This window comes from Sphaeramia orbicularis, chromosome 21, assembly GCF_902148855.1.
Source record: "Sphaeramia orbicularis chromosome 21, fSphaOr1.1, whole genome shotgun sequence".
In the NCBI taxonomy this organism is placed as follows: Eukaryota; Metazoa; Chordata; class Actinopteri; order Kurtiformes; family Apogonidae; genus Sphaeramia; species Sphaeramia orbicularis.
Genome location: NC_043977.1, coordinates 47,455,013 through 47,474,364, shown reverse-complemented (window position 1 = coordinate 47,474,364; position 19,352 = coordinate 47,455,013). Strand labels below are relative to the sequence as shown.

General features: G+C 38.8%; 2 protein-coding genes across 3 annotated transcripts in view; both read right to left on the bottom strand.

Annotated features, from left to right (window-relative positions):
- Nucleotides 1-2,117: 2,117 nt before the first annotated feature.
- arl5a (ADP-ribosylation factor-like 5A) lies at nucleotides 2,118-11,474 on the bottom strand. Its single transcript, XM_030125581.1, has 6 exons — nucleotides 11,117-11,474; nucleotides 5,682-5,742; nucleotides 5,396-5,543; nucleotides 3,763-3,846; nucleotides 2,942-3,093; nucleotides 2,118-2,774 (listed from the first exon to the last, which is right to left on the bottom strand). Exons 1-6 carry the CDS (start codon nucleotides 11,160-11,162, stop codon nucleotides 2,726-2,728), a joined length of 540 nt encoding a protein of 179 aa, XP_029981441.1. The 5' UTR covers nucleotides 11,163-11,474; the 3' UTR covers nucleotides 2,118-2,725.
- Nucleotides 11,475-11,842: 368 nt separating this feature from the next.
- Nucleotides 11,843-19,352, bottom strand: part of cacnb4a (calcium channel, voltage-dependent, beta 4a subunit) — a 116,265-nt gene continuing 108,755 nt past the window's right edge. For both annotated transcript variants that reach the window (XM_030124959.1, XM_030124960.1), the window contains 3 exons: nucleotides 18,485-18,580; nucleotides 18,205-18,381; nucleotides 11,843-13,725 (listed from right to left, as the gene is read on the bottom strand). In XM_030124959.1, the coding sequence (XP_029980819.1) occupies nucleotides 13,462-13,725; nucleotides 18,205-18,381; nucleotides 18,485-18,580 (537 nt within the window). In that variant the 3' untranslated portion in view covers nucleotides 11,843-13,461. The remainder of the gene's footprint in view (nucleotides 13,726-18,204; nucleotides 18,382-18,484; nucleotides 18,581-19,352) is intronic.

Genomic DNA, 19,352 nt, shown 5'->3' with positions numbered 1-19,352 from the left:
GCTCTAGCACAAAGCTGTTGTAGCTGTGTTGTATCAAGTATTTGATGTTAACTATACTTAAATATCAAAAGTACCAGTAGATCATACACTCACTTGGGTCAATACCAAGGGTTAAACTACAGTAAATCAGTGGTGAACTGTGAGCACTACTGCTGGGCCTTTACCTTGGCAATCACCACCGTCAAGAAAATACGTCTGCGCTGACATAAACCTCAAAAACAATAGTATGCTGAATTGAAAGCATTCACCAGCTGTAATCCTCTAAGTAACGATGATGAGGATGTCAACAACTCTTTGGCTTTTGTATGCTTTCAGGCTTTGCATTGTGGATTTTCCCGGCATTGAAATCAGGTATATATAAATGTCAGGATACGTGATTTCTGGCCACATATGAATGTTCGTAGACCACTTGTTTGGTAGCTTCTATGGATCCATGTCCAGTCCAAATGTCTTTAATTTCATGCTATATTCCACATTTTTCCCGGTCTTGCTGTAGTTACTGCTATGCTCCGTCATGTAGAGCCGGTTTGTTTTTGCCACTCAGTCTGACTTAGAGGGGCGTGGCCCAGGGGGGGAAGTGACGTATCTGCATTCCCTCTATATCGAGATCTTAATCTCAAAGGACTTCCTGGTTAAAAAAAAAAAAAAAAAAAATGGTGCAGTGGCAGCTGGTCCATAGGGGGCACTATGGCATCACTCCATTTGGAGATGAAAAGCTATGTAAACATGACATTGAAGACGCTAATTACAGGAAATGTCTCTAACATGGAAACTGTTTTTACTCTGCCTTTGCCCTGTCAACATTCAATTAAATTTTTTTTCAAACCTATGTACGTAATTTATGTAAGAATGCACACTCTTGCTGGCAATGGGATACCAATCAAATTAATGTGTTTGTGGGTCCCAAAGACTTTGGTCAACAGGTACCTGAGGCTGAGCTCTCATGAATTCCTTTTGACTGCCACTTTGTCTGGTAGGAGACTGATGCTTCAGGACTGCAGACAAAAAAAATGAAGCACAGTGTTTCCCCTTACCATTAAGAAGGGTAGGGAAAAGTCCTACGCCCCTTGAATGTAAATATTCACTACAATGGAAGTACAATGGAATTCAATCAACAGAGGAAATGACAGAGCTCAGTTATATTGTTGCAAAGGTAGTCTGTCTGTGAATTCACGTATGTGGATATGTCATGTAGCAATCAGATGAGTGAATCACATAAGTCTTGATACTTGATACACATATTGGATCAAATGAGTCTTCATTGTAATTTGGGATTGAAAGTCATCACATGGTATGAAGAAAGACAATGTAACCCTTTTCAAATCTGTTCATATGGATCAGTCTAATGGTTTGGGGTCTGAAAACACAACATCCTGTCAGTAATCAATACCAATATAATCAATACAGCAACACATACTCATTATCTCAAAGCATTATTTTTGGTTTTACACCGATAGCAACCGTAAATGTGACTGACGCTGTGTGGTAATAGACTAACCTGAAGGAGTCACAGTGCACATAATTTTGCAAAGTTTGTGTATGGAGTAGTGTTGGGTGGTATACTACCAGATAACATAAAAAAGGAAGAAAATTATACAACACTACATAAAAAAGGGACACACTATTTATTTAAAATTGTTTAAACTATTTATTTGGTTATACAAGAATATATATAAGAAAGCTGAAACCTTTTTCTATACATACAGATTATTTACTGTATCATTTTGTGGGTCCATGCAAAGTGAAACCACCAAAAAAACGGTGATAAAATGTTTTGGCCACACCACCCAGCACTACTATGGACATTTCAAGTGTTATGCAGATCTTACTGTTATCTTCTTGTAGCTTGCCGAGTGCTGCTCTGGTTTCTTTGTTTTTTTCCTCCCCTAAATGCCTCCTTTTTCTAACTCTCTGGCCCTGTCGTTTCCTCTCCTCTGGGTCATTATCATGCACACAAACACATTATAGAGATTCAGATGAGAGATGGGTTCATGTGACACATTCAGCCTTCTCAAGGACTTACAGAAGAGCGAAATAAGTTAGAAACACAAAGCTCAAAGCAGAAAAAAATAAATCATAAAATCGTCTGTGTAAAAAAACTCATGACACACCGCATCTCGCCTTCACAGATAAAAACACTTTATTCATTGATTACTGGTAGGGACCGAATCCAAGAGAGTACATTGTGATTTTACCCTCTATGTTCCAGTCACTCTCACCATCATCTCTTGAACATTCTGCTGCAGGCACCGTGTTAAAAGAAAATACTGGACTGTACACACAGGTGGGGTGAAGGGGGCAATAAAAATCACCATAGCCAGTCCGGCAATACTGCAAGGCCACTGTGGGCTAGACTCTTACACAGCTTCAGAACAAGTCCATGTAAAGTTCCGTGTCAGCCTTTCAACTGACATCTGTGTTTCACTCAAAGAAAGACCGTGCAGAAAATTTTATTTAAATAATTCAAGTCTCTTGTAATGCACAACGTCCTTCTTAGAAGGTCATGTTTTCTTTTTTTCCTTTTGCTCTGAGTGTTCAGGAGTTCAGACCCCGTTTCATAAAATAAATTACCACAGAGGGAAATAACATCCTGGCAGCGTTCTGCCCATGTCAGATTCACAAGAAAGAGAGGACTTTCCATCAATTGACCAAACCCACGTCCTCATTTCAAGCTGTTCTCTGGAGCAAAGAGCAAGGGCACACTCCTGACACATGTCAAAGGTCATCATCTGACACGGAGCTGAGACATCATCCATTCAAGACCCTGGCACAACCTGGAAGGAGATCATACATTAGAAGTGTAGTAGCGGAACAGAGAAGTGAGAGGCAGAGAGAAGAGAACAGATGAGCTACAGCTGAGATTATACTGAATCATTAGCATTTAGCAACAGCTCATGTGCTACTAGAATTTCAGAGAGAAGAAAAGGATCTGGGTTCTCACCCCTCCCCGGTCAGGGCACAGCAGGCCTGGATGTGCCACTGGTGGTCTTTGACTGAGGTAAGCTGGAGGCTTTGGGAGATCTCGGCCACAGACATGCAGCCTTTGACATCCTGTTTGTTGGCAAAGATCAACAACCCTGCCTTTCTCAAATCCTGATTCAAGAAAACAGGAACATGAAAAGAGAAACATATGTTAACATTGTTTCGTAGTAGAACAAGCTGTATTGCTTAAAAGAAAAAAGAAAAAATCTCTAGTAATTATTTAATCCTACCAATCTCCCGGTAGGATGTGACTGTATGTTATAATTTTGCTTTCCTATAAGATGGTTCAGATAGTTATTTTTATCCACGTGTTTTGGCTCTCAGGAACAAGTCCTTTTCACCATCTCTACCTTATTCTTGTCCCCCTCAGTCCAACAACAACCTCTGAGCTAACTACCTGCAACTACGATGCAAATATTCCATCCAAATAATTTTTCTCTGTCACTCTTTGAAAAGGTGTCCTGTGCTTGACATTGCCCAACATGGTTGTGGTTAATGTAGATAAATACCAGTACAAATATAAGTGCGTTAGGGCTGGGCAGTATATCAAAATAACGTGATTAAGGCTTTCTGAAAATAATGAAAAATGGTAATATCAGAAAAACAAGATCTTCTGAAGAGTTTCCTGTCCAACAAAAAATTCAAAATGCAATCTGTTTTCTACTTGTAATATATTAGTTATGATTGTTTTTCATTCTCAGTCATGTGTGGCATCTAGATAAAAATTTTTGTAACATATTAATAACATTGTTATAAAATATTATTATCTGATATACTCACTTCATGTGCAAGCATTCTGTACAGTTCCTCTTTGGTCACAGAGATGCGTTCTCTATCTGTGCTGTCGACCACCACAATAACAAACTGGATAGAAAAGACAACACAAAATCACTCTGTGATGTCAGACCTTGGGCACATGAACACGCAGTGGAACTGCAGTCAAACTAGAATGACGAACTATCTATCACAACATGAGGCCCTGTGCCTTTTCTGTTTGTGGCCAATGACAAGCCTTGAATAATCAAGGCATATACATATTCATGAAGTGGGTTGTAAGTTCAACAACAACCCTATGCCCCACATTACACATAAGTAACTTACGTGGATGCATACACACGAATCATAGGTAAGTGTAGGGCTGCTCGATTATAGAAAAAAACAATAATCACGATTATTTTAGCAATAATTGAAATCCCGATTATTAAAAATGATTATTTGTTAACCTTAAAGTTGTTTATTTTTTTCCGTTGCAAAACAGAGTAAAATATACTCATTAAACATATATAAAGCTTTAAAACACGAAAACAAAGTATGTTCACTTTTGTATGAAACAAAAAAAATCTTTGAATGCAAATAAGTATACTGTAAATTCAAGTATGTTTCCTTTTGTAAACAAATTGTGCACTGTAATTAAACTGCTATAGACTTGCCATAGAACTGTAGCAATAAAAAAAACCTCACGTAAAGTGCAAATTATAAATTCCAGTATGTTCAGTGTAGTAGCAGCTCGTGTAAAATGATGTCTTGAAGGCAAAACATAGCGTTTGTCCAGTGTATTCACCATTTGTCTGAAGCCCCAGTTGTCAATGGTGTTAATGGAGCACATTGGCCAGGTAATGGCCAATGGATTCTGTTATCTTTTCTCTCCGATGTTGATGAGTAGGGAGTTACAGCATAAAGAGATTTGGAGATTGCATTGCGGACGAAGTTGTAGACAGCTGTTTTTTTTGTGTTTTGGTTTTTCTTAAGATTATCATAAAGGTCGTGGTGGTTAAACTTTAGATGGTTAAAAAGGTTTGTTGTGTTACCGGTCGGTGCGGACACAACTACGAAACACTTTTTGTATGTGATGTGTTTTTGCTCTTTGTCTTCTTCATCAAACCCAAAGCGATTCCATACAGTTGAATTTGACTTGCCTTTTTTGTTTACCAAGCACTTCTGCTGTGATTCTCCTGCCATTTTTCAAGACCGCTAGGTACAACTGTCCTGGTGGGGTGGACCTGCCGGCTAGCTGGCAGCTGTAGCTTAGAGGGGGGCGGGGTGGAGCAGCTCATGGTAGCTTGCGTGCACATGAATTAAAACATCTCAAAATTAATAATTGTTTTTTTCTCACTTACATAATTTTTGTAATCGTTGAGTGTAATAATCGAAATCGTAATTGAATTTCGATTAATTGCACAGCTCTAGGTAAATGTACACCACAAATAAAATGAAGTGTGTGAAATGAAAGCCAGAGCTGTGGTTTAGAGTCTTCTGTGCATTTTCAGCAAAGGATGGTAAACAACTCCTTGACATCCAAACTGAAAGGGATAAACAGTGCTTTATCCTGATAATATTAACTGGAGGCATGGGAACAGCAACATCATCTGTACAAGTGGTATTTCATCAGCCAGCAAAAACAACTGCAGCTTACCTCTGTGTTTGTGTAGTATGTATTCCAGGATGATCTAAGGGACTCCTGACCCCCAATGTCCCACATCAGAAAGTGAGTGTTGTTGACCACAATCTCCTCAACGTTGCTTCCAATCGTAGGGGAGGTGTGCACCACCTCATTCATTGAACTGTCATGTGAAAAACAATGGCAAAAAGAAATTACTGGCTTTAAGGGACACAGTAACGCTGACAAAATGGCTTCATCCATTAATCACATTATGGGAAAAGGTAAATCTAGGAAGACAAAGATGCTACGATATACTTACAACTGGTAAAGTATTGTGGTCTTGCCAGCATTGTCCAGGCCTACAATGATGACTTTGTGCTCTGAAAGGCAATAAAGACACAAAGAGTGACATTAATAAGTGATATTGGTGTGCCGATATATGACTTTTAATAAGGAACTGCAGTTACTGACCCAAACAACACCACTTATTATTTTAAGAACTATTCATCAGCATCTAACTGAGAAACTGGTATGATGCAAAAAGTGGACTTTCACAGCTATAAATTAATCACAGGGGGTCTTAAGCTAGCACATAAACTCAGGCTGAACCTGCACCAACTTATTGAAAGAAAGGCTGACCTACCAAAAAACATCCACAAGATGTGACTACGCAAGATTATACTGTTTGGGGGACTTATGTGATGACTGTTTAATTCAATAAACATTTTGCGGCATAAAAGCCAGCCTTAGCCATCAGCTGTACTAAGTGCTTGGTTGACTATGAAACTAAATTGAGATGCAATGTTTCAGACGCTGTGACAACACAAGTGGAGAAAGGAGGAACAAAAACTGGCTGCCTTGAAATGAGAACATGGGATTCCTTGAATTCTCTGTGTAGCAGAGACGGTCTAGGGCACAACACAACAAACACGCAAATGAGGGTATGGACCGTAGAGTTACATTAGGTCTGCTGCTAAAAAGCTCATTTATTTATTTTATTATATTTTTGTTATTTTATTATCAGATTTGACATACTTTTCTAATGTTATTATATACATTTTCCACAGAAAGACAACTATATAGTTGTTGGTTTGTGTTTAGTGTAAGTGTTAAAGGAATTTTTAATTATATTTTAACACTCAAATTTCTGTGCTGTACAAAATAATTGACTGGATAATTGATTAATTGTCCAGTTTTTTTAAATAATCAGGAATGATCACTTATTTCACCATCATCTATATCCATTATTAAATACGGTCTAAAAACGCATTACATATACTTTATGTTAAATCATGTGTACCACAACAATATGTGGCCATATTCCCTACGCCTACTGGCTATTCTCATTTCCATATAAAGTATGTTAATAATCCTACTGTCTGTAACTGTAGCTCTGACACTGCTTCTGCATGAAGTAGGCTACTACAGGTTGAAGAAGAAAATACACTCATCATGCATCTTGCCAAAATGTGTGCGAGGAGCTTAGGCTGGGAGTACAGGGACACACATAATTTGTCAAGAATCAACCCCGCAATGTCTTTACTAAGCCACATTATACTAGGGTCAACTGAAGTTTGACTAAATTCACACCCACAAATGTCCTCCAGGATGTTGAAACAGTTTGACTGCCAAGAAAGAACTTCACAACACATCATTCAGACACACTAGAGCAGGGGTCAGCAACCCTGGTCCTCAAGAGCTACTATCCTGCATGATTTAGATATTTCCCTCTTCCAGCACACCTGACAGTCATTATCAGGCTTCTGCAGAGCTTGATGATAGGCTTATCATTTCAATCAGGTGTGTTGGAAGAGGGATACATCTAAAACATGCAGCACAGTGGCTCTCAAGTACCAGGGTTACTGACCCCTGCACTAGAGGATGCAGGTGATGTTGAGCTGTCTGAGACACAGTCTGAGAAAATGAAGATAAATCCAACTACATCAAAAGTACTTGCTTGTTTTCTCATGAAACAAGATTGTACTTGAATATGCTGTTGGTTAAGTCACTATGCATTGATACAAATCAATTAGCTTATAAATGGGTGCTTCTATGAAACTGGTACCTAAAAGCAGGGCAGAGGGGCTAAAAATTCAAACAAGATGAAGAACAATGTTATGAAGCAAGTTTGGAAGCACTTTGGGTCTATTTTAAAAATAAATACTTACTGAGATAAAAGAGAAACTATTTTTCAGACATAACACATTATTTAATTTTTTATATTATTATACAAAAATCCACATGAAACACGATGAAAAGGACACAAAAATGATGCGCTACTATTTTTTTTTTTATATCTCTTTATTCTCTCACAGGTACATTTTGGGAATCGAAGTAAATATGCAAGGCAGAGTGTTTCACAAAACTGACCGCTGCTGCAAAATTACTTGCGATTCATTTGTGTTTAAATAGGCAGGTTCCGCACGTATCACGAGTGGACAAGATGGGTAACGCATAAAACCTCGAATGAGACTCCCAAATCATGAAAAACCCACATGTCTGGATTAGAAAAACCACTAGTATCTTAAAATGTAACAGTGTCTTTATATACAGCTGAATATAAGACCATTTCAAGCAATGTTTTCTAGATAAAATGCACTGACACCAAGGTAGCTTTTACTGTCCCAATTTTGGTCCTATTTTAGGCCCAAATATTTGATTAAAAACCCATTAATTTTGGGATGGCTCAGAGCAAGAGCATAATTTTTTTGCATTTATCTGACGTCATCATTAGGTTCATCCTGGGAGGAAATATGTGTAAATTTTCTTTTATTATTGGGTCTAAAAAGCTGGCAAAGTGCCTGATACCAAAATAAACCCAATTTCATGGAAAGATCCAAATATTATCAACAACCCAAAATGTCTAAAAAAAAAAAAAAAATTGGCCTTAGCCATGTTGACAACCCTATTTTTCACAATTAATTTCATAGCTGTACACTAATTTCAGGAAAATAACTTCTACATTCACGGTGAACACCTGTGGAAAGCATACTGTACAAACATTACTGCATACAGTTGGGTTGCAGGTGTCTGTAAACAAACTCAAACCTCACCAAAGCAAAGGAAATGAATGCAACTGCAAGCAGAAAAGCACATGAACAAAATACAGACAATCTCCCTCCAACTGTGTGATGTTGTTAAGTAAAACACAATTCTAAAAATGTCAGCACTGAGCAAAAATAATTAAAAAGTTTTAGCAACCTACACTGCTTTCTGCACCATTGTGAGTGTTTAAAGGTCACAAGAAACGATTAAGAAAGTGAAAGAGTCTAAAGTGAAAGAAATTATCTTGAAGAAAAAGGTCAACAGGTGCTAGCTTTGCTGCTGCTGAGCTGGGAGTAGCACAATGGCTTTTTTGGCTTGTCCCCCCCAATAATTTTCTCTCAACTGGCTAATTGACAAATAACTTTAACCATTATAAGTCTAAACCACACAGATTAGACTCACTGGAAACCGGAAACTGCCAACACTGTCAATGTGAATGTGCTTCTCTGTGTGTGAACACTGGCAACACTCCTGTAGCCCGTTGTGTGTGGGATGTGCTGGTCTCCAGAGCTCCCCCTGAAGCCTTTTAACATTAAATTGTTAGGAATACTGCCTACCAAGCTTGTCATGTCTCATCACTTATCATTCTCTCTGTGAATGAACTTCTGTTGTTCCACTGAGCTGAATAAATCACTGCAGGGACAGTTACGGTAAGAAACGTCCTGAGACCTGGAAGTGCAGCTGTGGCTACGACCAAGGGTTACAAATAAACACCTTATGGGGTCTAGTGACAGGAATGATGAAAGCCACATGGAGCACAAAGCTCACACTATCTAATACAGAAAAGTAGTAGTGGTTGAAAGGGCAGCCAATGATTAACACATGACAATATTAAAGCTTTTTTTGAGACTGATGTTTTTCCTTGTCTAAGAGTTGGATTTTTGGTCTGTTTTTTTGGGTGGGGGTGGGGCTATACAAATACAACTGAAATTAATTTAAAACAAACTGTCAATTATTACCTAAACAGTATGGTAACCAACACCACATTTACTGTTAATTTTTTTGAAGTCAGGCAAGTCAATCAAGTAAAATCAAGACTATGACATATACATGTATGGTTTTTTTGGTTGATTACTCAGTTATTCAAATGATATCAATAAGTAAACAAACAATCCAACATAATTTTAAGTAAAATTCACAAATACTTAATGCAAAAATATGCTATTGTCCATGCTAATTTAATGCCCTTGATTACGTCACACTTTTTAGGACACAATAATAATTCTCTATCTAACTGCAAATAGTGATAGGGATTGGCCAATATTCTGTGACATTTTATAGACTTTCAACAAAATAAGCACCTCACATACCCTTCCCTTAACGCAACCAAACCACGCACACACAATATCTCTGTAGGGCCTAGCATAACCTAAACTGGATGCTCACTCCAAACTAAAAGCGGGAGCCACAGTTTCACTTTATTTAATCTTTCAGTTAAGCGCAATTAAAATTGTGTCACTGGTCAGATGAAAGGTCTTTCTATGAAGACGTGTGAGTGTTTGAGAGCTGAAAGTGCCATGAATTTATTTGTTTTATGGTATTTTCACTTTGGGAAGGGAGAGAAGGGATGACATGGCAGCTAATGGCGCAAAGTCCCATAAAATTGAGGACAGCCTCTTCACTTTCTATGCAGGAAAACCCCTGATTTCAAATGTTTGGTATATATGCAGATAAAGTCATACACTTAACAAGTAAAGTCTAAGATTTAAGGAAAGACTCAATATCATTACCAATACTCATATTTCCCTTATTATGAGCATTATTACACTTCTTATCCAATATAAGATAATATTTTAAAATGCACTACCTCAGATGTCATGCCACCACCTGCGTCAGTAGTCAGCACTCACTCACGTAACATTATGTGTAGCAGTTATTCTAAGTTGACAAAAAAAAAAGTATTTTCTACTCCAACAGTATACTTATTCCAAATACTGATTATCAATTGCGTTGATCACTCACTATAATCATGTGTATCAGCCCTTAAAAATCCATACCATTCAACCTCTAGTTACTAGAGTCTAGTAGGATCTGGTGAATGGCAGTAATCACAATGTGTGCCCTGTGAAATCTTTGTGAAATTTTCTAACTTTGAGTTAGACTTGTTAATGCGATTCTGAATTATCAGTGCTAGTTCACCCAGATTCCTTACATTATTTTGACGGTGTTGGGATTACTCATGCAGTACAAAGTCTATGTGATTCACTCCAATCATTCACTGATCCTTATTGGCACAAGTATTCTGCTGATGTGGCTGACTTCAGTGAACAATTAGTCATAAGAGCCTAAACTAATTTTAAAACACCGGGTGATGCGTGGGGATTCCTGTTACAGAGGTTTCGCAATGACCTATCCGTTTACCAATTCAAGATCAACAAACCCAGAGAACATTAATAATACAAAAGTCAATTGAAACTCCGGGTATCGGACTGCATTCTTCATTAACCAGAGGGTCTGACAATATACCGTTGTCCACGGTGTGTTTTAACAAGGTAAAAAACACAAAAATGTAAAAAGCAGACATTATAACAATACAAGAATACCCACAAACAAACAGATACGTGTTTATACTGACAGAAGGCTGTTCCCCTGGTTAGTCCGAGCTGAACAGACCGAAACAGATACCTTTCACAGCGGGCCTATTCGGTCATCAGAGCAGCGACCAGTTCTTCGACACATTTATGAAAAATGTCCTTGTATCATTCTTACCTTGGTGATTAAAAAGCTTCCATAGCTTCGTAAAAAGTATTCCCATGGTTGACGGTAACGGTATCTGATGCCAGCTTGTAAGAATCCGCTGTAACTTAGCTAGCTAGCGTTGATGCTATTCAATGCTATCAACTTTAGCTAGCTGGCGAGCTAACTACACAGACGAAGAGATGTCAAAGCTTTTATGTACAACCGCCATACTTGTGTGAATGCCACGTGATTATTATGTGTCCCACGGGCTGTAAGTATTAATGGTGAAGACGAAATGTGTTTCCGCAAAATTAAACCGAAACGGTAACCAGTATGGCTAGGTATCAGCTGGCTGTAGTGGCCTCATGAAATGAGCTTTGCTAGTTAGCTGTCAAACTTGCGCATGCGTATCTGCGTAACAGTAGCTTCACTGGTAACGCATTATGGGTACGCAACGGCTCTATTCTATTCTATTCTATTCTATTCTATTGTCAGTCAATACAGTTTTATTTGTATAGCGCTAAATCATACCAAAGTTATCTCATGACACTTTACATTTATAGCTGATCTAGATCAATTATATTGCTATATATTTATTAACTAATCAGCTCATCAACTTCGGAATGTCTTACATTTTAACCAAGTGACAATACACACTGAATTATTACTGTTAAAATTATAACTTGTTTAAATGTCTTGTCTGTATTTAACAAAGATGAACTGTGAGAAAATGACAACAGACATGTGAGTCTTAACTAAAAGCAATGCCCTTCAAACAGCAGTTTATTTTACAACAGTTTATTTCATCACAGTTGTAAAATGACAGGGCACACAAACGTTTCTAATCAGTGCATCATTCTCTCACAGGCAGTTATCAGGTCTTTTAAACATCTGCTTATGCTCCAGAGCTTTGAAACAACAATAAAAGCTACTGTATATATGGCAGATAAGAACATAATTCAATCGTCCAGAGTTACAGTTCAGATCTCGAATGACAACAACAAAAAATTTAACAAATATTAAATCACAATACAAAGATATGGCATTGAATTGTAATGATATATTTAGTCTGTGTTAGCTGGCAGCATACAAGAAATTCATCTAGTTAAAAATGTAGGTTCTATATTTTTAGGAGAGTACAAGACACTGTTACATATAGCCCTGTGCATTTTTTTCAGTCAATGTTGTGGTGAGTGTAAAAAAAAAAAAAAAAATGCATGATGTAGTAAATTTACAAATAGAGTTGTAAAAAGCTGTTTTGAAACAAAGTGTGAGAAATTAAATGTACTTCTTAAATTGTGAAGACAAATTAATGGAACATTATTTTCTGTTCTAAAAGTGTATGTTCATCCTCTTAGTTATTTTGGTTGATTTAAATTTAAAACACAGTTTCTCAATAAAATTGCAATTGCGTTTCTAAATAATGTCGTGTCAAACAAATTACATCAGTGTAATAATGCCAAAAACACTCCCAATGAGCTTTTGAGTAACAGCTAAATACAAATATTTGTAACTGAACTTAAGAATCATGATCCAACCCCCTTCATATTATTAGGTGTGTGAATGCTACATCTGTCAAAACACTTCCAGGTCTAAATGACCTCTCGTTCCTGAGGTTTAGAGCTTTGAAATGTATTAGTAACTGCATGATCTTTGCTTTCCCATCCTGATATGATTCATGGCAAAGGGTGTACGGTGGGGTGGAGTGAGGTGGGGGGGCAGAGGCAGGTCTGAAGCCTGAACATAATATCACAACTACCAGTCATGTCACTTTGAAATCAAATGTGTACGACTCTGGATTTGGGTACAGGCATCCACTGGATTTATTACACTCACATCAAAGACAAACAAACTTGAGGAGTGTTGCAGATGCATTGCACTCTGCTTCTGCCCACTCCTGGACACGTGCAAACAGGTTTGGTGTGGATCATCACCACAGGATGCTCGCGCTTTCTGGCATTGGCTTGAGGCAGGTCATGAGCTGTAGTTACAGTCCCACCTGCATGCTACAGTAACATCTAACATAAGAAGGCTCACACTGTCACCTACTCTCCTCACATCTCCTGCATCATGAAACCACACAGTCTCAGACTTTGTCTACAACAAAACCAGCCTGTTCTTGTGCTACGTTCGGATCCTGGCTCTTTCCTTGGTCACATCAAAGCCAGAGCAGGATTCAACATTTTAAGGTTCAAACGTCCATTTGGCAGGAGACGATGCCAAATGGAAAGTGAGGTACTACACATCGATATCAGGTTGTTATGGTCCAAATGAGTGTAGCAGCTTCACTCTCAGATCCATCATGGTTCATTTGAGAAGACAGGTTTACATTTAGATGTTTTTGTTATTTTTTATTATGTACAGAGGACTACAGCTCAAAGCCGGTGTCTGGAGTCCTGGCTGTATCCTCCTGGAGATCCTCGGTTACGGTGAGGCTTGTAAGAGTCCTGGTAGGGGTCCTGGTAGTCCTCCTCCACCAGAGGGGAGTGGTCCCGGCTATGCTGTGAACCTGAGGACAGACGGTTGCGGTTCTTCCGGGTCCGTTCATTATGGTAGTTCTCATCGGCAGGCATCAAGCTACGGCGTTCCACAGGTGAGTGGTCTGTTGATGTGTGGTTGCTGTTACGATTTCTTTGGGCCTGTTTGAAAGAGGAAACACACATTCTTTAGTGTTTGGGCCTCTTAACATAATATACACCTATACATTATCTTCAAGGAAAGACCATAGACTGTGCAAAAGAAATGGATGTCGCCACTGTGATCTTCCAGTTGGTTTAGAGTTATGAATGTTTACATTATGGCTGTGGACATCTTGGATTTTTGGAGTCACATGCTACCGCTAACTTTATCGACAACAGCTACTACGCTGATAAATAACATGTTTACCACTACCAAGTGATTTCAACTACTTGGTAAATGTTAGCTTAACTTAGCATTAACTTAATGTACAAACACATTAATCAGCAGGCTAGACCATATAAGGCAAGGGGAGGCAGAAGTCCTAGCCCTTCCAGTGCGCCCAATTATGCATAACTTTGGAAAAAAAAATATGAACGGCGATCAGCTTCATCCTGTTTGAATGTGTGTCACCATTTATACATATGATGCTTGTTAATTAGATGTATGAGTCACAAAAGTGACAGTTTGTGGTAGAGATAATTAAGAAACATCTAGTTTAGTGTGAAGGAGTTTATTGGACTGCATCTCACACCAAGGTTATAATAATTTTGGATTTTTCATCGTAGTTTAGTTTTATTTTGTTTTGCCTTTTTTTAATTTGACTTTTTTGACTTTTTAATTCAGTTAGGTTTTAATTCATTTTTAGAGCAGGTTTGCTAGTTTTTATTTGTTGTCATTTTTTTTCCTAAATGCTTAGTTTTACCTAAGTTTTAGTGTTAGTTTTAGTTTTTCATATCTTTTATTTTCCTCACTGTCGTATTCAAATAAATCCCATACAGGACTCTGCTGCTTTCTCCCAACTTTTGTCTCCATGTTTCCAGGTAGAGTGGGGACAAGAAGCCAACTCTAAACAAGTGATGAGAAGTGACAGACCGTGAAGTGCAGTATGGTGGCAGCTGAAATTGCTTGAGTGAAATACAGGGGTTGGACAAAATAATGGAAACACCTAACATTGTGGCATCATAGAAGGTGTTTCCATTATTTTGTCCAACCCCTGTAAATCGATTTCATATCAATTGGACTTTGGCAAAGATGAAAACAAAGGGAATTTTATCCATAATTTCTATATATTTTAGTTAGTTTTGTAAGCACACAATACAGTTTCAGTTAGTTATCATTTTTTTCTTTTAATTATAGTTTTTAATTATTTCAGTTCACAAAAATGTTTTTTCAATTCTAGTTTTCATCATTTCGTTAGTTTTCATTAACGATAATAACCTTGTCTCACACCAAATACACATCACCAACACCAAAATGGCCTTTACCTCAGAATATTTCATCTTGTTCTTTGAGAAGTAGGTGAAAAAGTATTAAAGGAGGTGCAAATCACTGTAAGTCTGGTCTTGTTGAAGGTGCAGAGACATCTACAGTGACTCTGAACAGATCATGTACAGAGACAGTTATGATGACATCAGCATGTAGTCTTTCTACAGTATTTATGTATTTTCAGTCTAAAACTTCATCAATTTTACAACAAACTGTGGTTCTAAGTACCTGGTCAATTGTTTGTTGAATGAAGAAAAATCATTGTATTCAGGGGCGTAGAGATGCTGGGGACATGTCCCTACCAATGTCCAGCCACTACTGTGTTGTCCCTACTAATACAACCGCTGTCCGTAGTGTTTAGTCAATGATTATGACACACAAAGGGTTAATTGTCGGTCTCTGCTAGAAGTCCCGCCTCTAACCTAATTATCACTCTCCGATTGGCTCTGCAGTTTTGCTCCTCCACAGGTCGTTAGTGGTGATCAGGTGCATCTGCCATGTTTCTGCTCCCCTAGCAACCCTGTAGAGTCCATAGCAACCATGTGTGTGAGACCACTACTACTACTACTTGTGAAAGGCCGAGTACAGAGGCTGAACCCAAAAGCAAGACCACGAGAGACCAGTACAGTTTAGTGTTTTTATTAAACACTTTAACAGAGAAATTGGAACAACACAGAGAATATTTAATTCCTCTGGTTCCGGGGATAAACGTCTGGCCTGCAGGTGGTAACAACAGGTGGTCGGCTGGACCGAGCCGGGAAAGCCCCAACGGAATCCCCACTAGGGACAGACAGAGGGTGGTCAATAAACAAGCCAGGTCATACACGGGAAGACAATCATGCAAGCAACGGGACATGGGGGACGAGCAAACTCACGGTGGTAATCCAGGCGGAGGTCGAAGCACAGGTTATCGTTGGAGGCTGAGGTGATAAAGGGAGCAGGCAGAGACGAAGTTGGGTACGAACCAGGTCGGGAACAGGCAGGCAGGAAAAGGTCAGGCTGAATCGAAGGTCGAGGGACGAAAACAGGTCAAACACGGCAGACAAACGAACAGGATCCAAGAAACGCTGGTAAGTGAATACAACGAGTTGTAGAGCACAAACTGGCAACTGAACAGGGGAAGACTGAGGGTTTAAATACACAGGAGGGCGGGAAGACTATGAGACACAGGTGGAGATAATCAGGGAGGAGTCAGGTAATCAGGGAAAAGGTGAACATGATCAGGGAGAGGAAGTAAAGACAACAGACAAGACACAAGAGGGAAACTTAACAAAATAAAACAGGAAACGACAAACAAAACAGAAAAGACAGACAAAGTCCAACAGCCGACATGACACTACTGCTATTACTGCTATTACTTCATCTAATACTACTGCTATTACTGATCCAACCTGCATAATATAAAAAACTGATTAAAACTGATTTTCTCTGTCTCTCTCTCTCACTCACTCACACACACACACACACACACACACACACACACACACACACACTCAGTAGGGTTTTTCAAAATAAAAGCCTTATTAAAAATGCTAAATAATGAGTACTCATAACTAAACTGCCAAAAAAAACAAGAATGGGTGGAGGGACGGGAGGTGGGACAGGTGACGGTTGGTAGGATGGGAGGCGGAACCCAGCCAGGGTGCGAAGTCCTGCCCAATGCTGCTTGCAGCTTTAACTTTTAATATTGTTGTATCAGGGTGACACGGTGATGCAGTGGATAGCACTCGTGCCTCACAGCAAGAAAGTCCTTGGTTCAATTCCAACACCAGTCAATGGGGGTGGGACTTACATCTCCCCATGTTTGCGTGGGTGGGACTTACATCTCCCCATGTTTGCGTGGGTTCTCTCCGGGTACTCCAGCTTCCTCCCACTGATAGGTTAATCTAAACTGCCCATAGGTGTGAGAGTGATTGTTTGTCTCTATATGTCAGCCCTGTGATGTACTCACGACTTGTACAAGATGTACCCCTCCTTCACCCATAAGGCAATAGGGTCCAGCAAGAGGCATTGTGTTTCCAAAATAAGGTTCCATGGGGCACAACTGCAAGAGGCGAGACTCTCTATATCGCTATATTATGCTAACAGGTGGGCATTGCAATTTAGTACCAGTAAATTTAAAGACACCAACAATAATATCCATTTTGCATATGTATAAACCTTCACTCTACAAGGACAACCAGTCTAAATAACAGTCTACTTGGGTATTGAAAGGAAGACCCTATTATTTCTAACATTAGATAATGTAGCGTCATTATACCTGCAGTCTAGATAAGGTTTTATCAAGTACTGTAAAATAAGGCTTTGGGATGGTCCAACAAAGCCCTGTGATGGTGTTGTTTAATTCTCTTACATCAGGCTGCTTAACCACAAATAAAGTAGAGCAATGCCTTCTCTTTCCCCTAAAATCTTTATTAACAAGGAAAGGACCACCAACACATGTGACATAACGACTCCTAAAACAATCTTCACACAATATTGCTAGAGAGAAGTTGTAATTTTTTGTATAAGAAGAAAGTGGAGCCAGCATCTAACATCTCCTAGGGATATCACACTTTAGAATACTTCCATATTGGCTTCTTTTTCTGCTCATGTTGTCCTTTGAGTGAGACAAAACAAGTTACCAAAAGCTCTCAACAGTAACTACTGCTAGGTATCAAAAACTGGATTCAGTGATCCATACCCTAGTCCTCCCTTTGCTGATGTTTTCTTTTCCTGAATTGCTGATTTCCTTTAAGTAAAAATCAAGTGAAATAAAGTAGAAATAGTATCAAATATTCACACAACATTTAGAGCAAAATCAAGCCCATAAAGTGGTTGTACAAAGGTGTTATGACAATGGCTGAGTTCCCTCATGGCTGTCAATGAGAAAATAAAAAATAAATAATTTTCAAAGACCAGAACACCTTTACACCTCAGTCACGTTCAGGTGCAGCAGATTACAAGTGTAATTCAGATATACCAACTGAAAACCCTCCTCGAAACTGAAAATGTACATCCAGAGAATGTTTCAGAAATCCCAAAAAGGCACAAAGCAATATTTTTTAAAAAAGAAAAAAAAAGACTTTGAGATCTATCACTTATTCAATAATAAACCATTTTTTGAGAGCTGCATGAGATCTGTTCTTAAACATTTGGGTACATCATGCTGTAACTGAAACTGAAAACTTCACCTGAATGGCAGCAGGATATGGGGAGAGAGCAGTGGAGCCCAGATTACGTCCCAGTAGGGGGTTGAGTGGTGTACTAAGTGAGGTGTGTGTAGCACGCCAGTATGCCTCCAGGTATTCTGCCAGGTGTTCACATGCATCCTCCAGCTGGTTCTCATCCAGAATGATATCAAACATCTCCTGAGGTAGGACAGGAGGAAAATGTAAACTGCAGAACATATGGGTTTCCTTTCTAGATTACAACTGCTCTTGTCTTTGTTGAGGATTCTGTATTTTTACTCACAGAAGGACACTGTGCTAGTTTTTCTGCTGCCACGAGCTGCACATTCAAGTGTTTGCTCTGAGATTTTCCTCTTGATTTGATCAGCCGCTGGAGGACCTTGGGAAAAAGTGCAAGGCAGGATCATCAATCAGGGATTAAAAACTGGCTATGAAGATGGGCTGCTCTGTATGAAAAGTCACACTAGTAGCTAGACAGGGCACTTAATCACTGTCTCCAGTCCTGGGAATTACAAATACACTTTGATCATTAAACCTGCTGGAGAAAAGAATTTCCTGTAAGTAGAACCGGCACAAGTAATAACATGCTTGTCTCTGCTCCTGTAGCCTGACCTGCCAGTGTACAGTGAAGTGTTCTGCAATAGACGTCCCCTCACAGGCTCTGTGGCTTTCCTCATACTCCACTTTGAAATGCAAATAAAGTCATTTTCATTTTCACTTTGACATGTTACACTGCTTGTCAGTAAACCCTCCAAAAAGAAGACAAAAAGATAAAGCACAGAAGAAGGAGGCAATGAGTTTGGAAATCATCTTAGTGGTGCTAGACCTACCTAGTTCATATTATGAATTTTCACGAGAAATATCCTAAAATACAGCCTCCAGTCATGTTAAAAGACAACCAGTAATACCCTGTGCTGAATGTGACCTGATGTGGTTTATACAAAAAAAGTTCAATGAACTCAAAAGTTTAACTCCGCAACAACTTTTAGACCCTCTGACCATTTAATTGGTGTTTGTAACCTATTCCACAATCAGCATCTGGTGACATAGAATATTTAACTTAATTTCAGTCTACTTCAGTTAATTTAATTTTTACATTTTTGCTTTTGTCTATAAATGAATGAATCTAACAGACTGTACAAAACACCACA

Bases quoted from the DNA above. Each gene is read 5' to 3' on its own strand.
- arl5a (XM_030125581.1), bottom strand. From the start codon at position 11,162: ATGGGAATACTTTTTACGAAGCTATGGAAGCTTTTTAATCACCAAG. The intron at 5,743-11,116 runs GTAAGAATGATA...ATTGCCTTTCAG, and splicing joins GAAGCTTTTTAATCACCAAG to AGCACAAAGTCATCATTGTA. The intron at 3,847-5,395 runs GTAAGCTGCAGT...TTTTCTATCCAG, and splicing joins CATACTACACAAACACAGAG to TTTGTTATTGTGGTGGTCGA.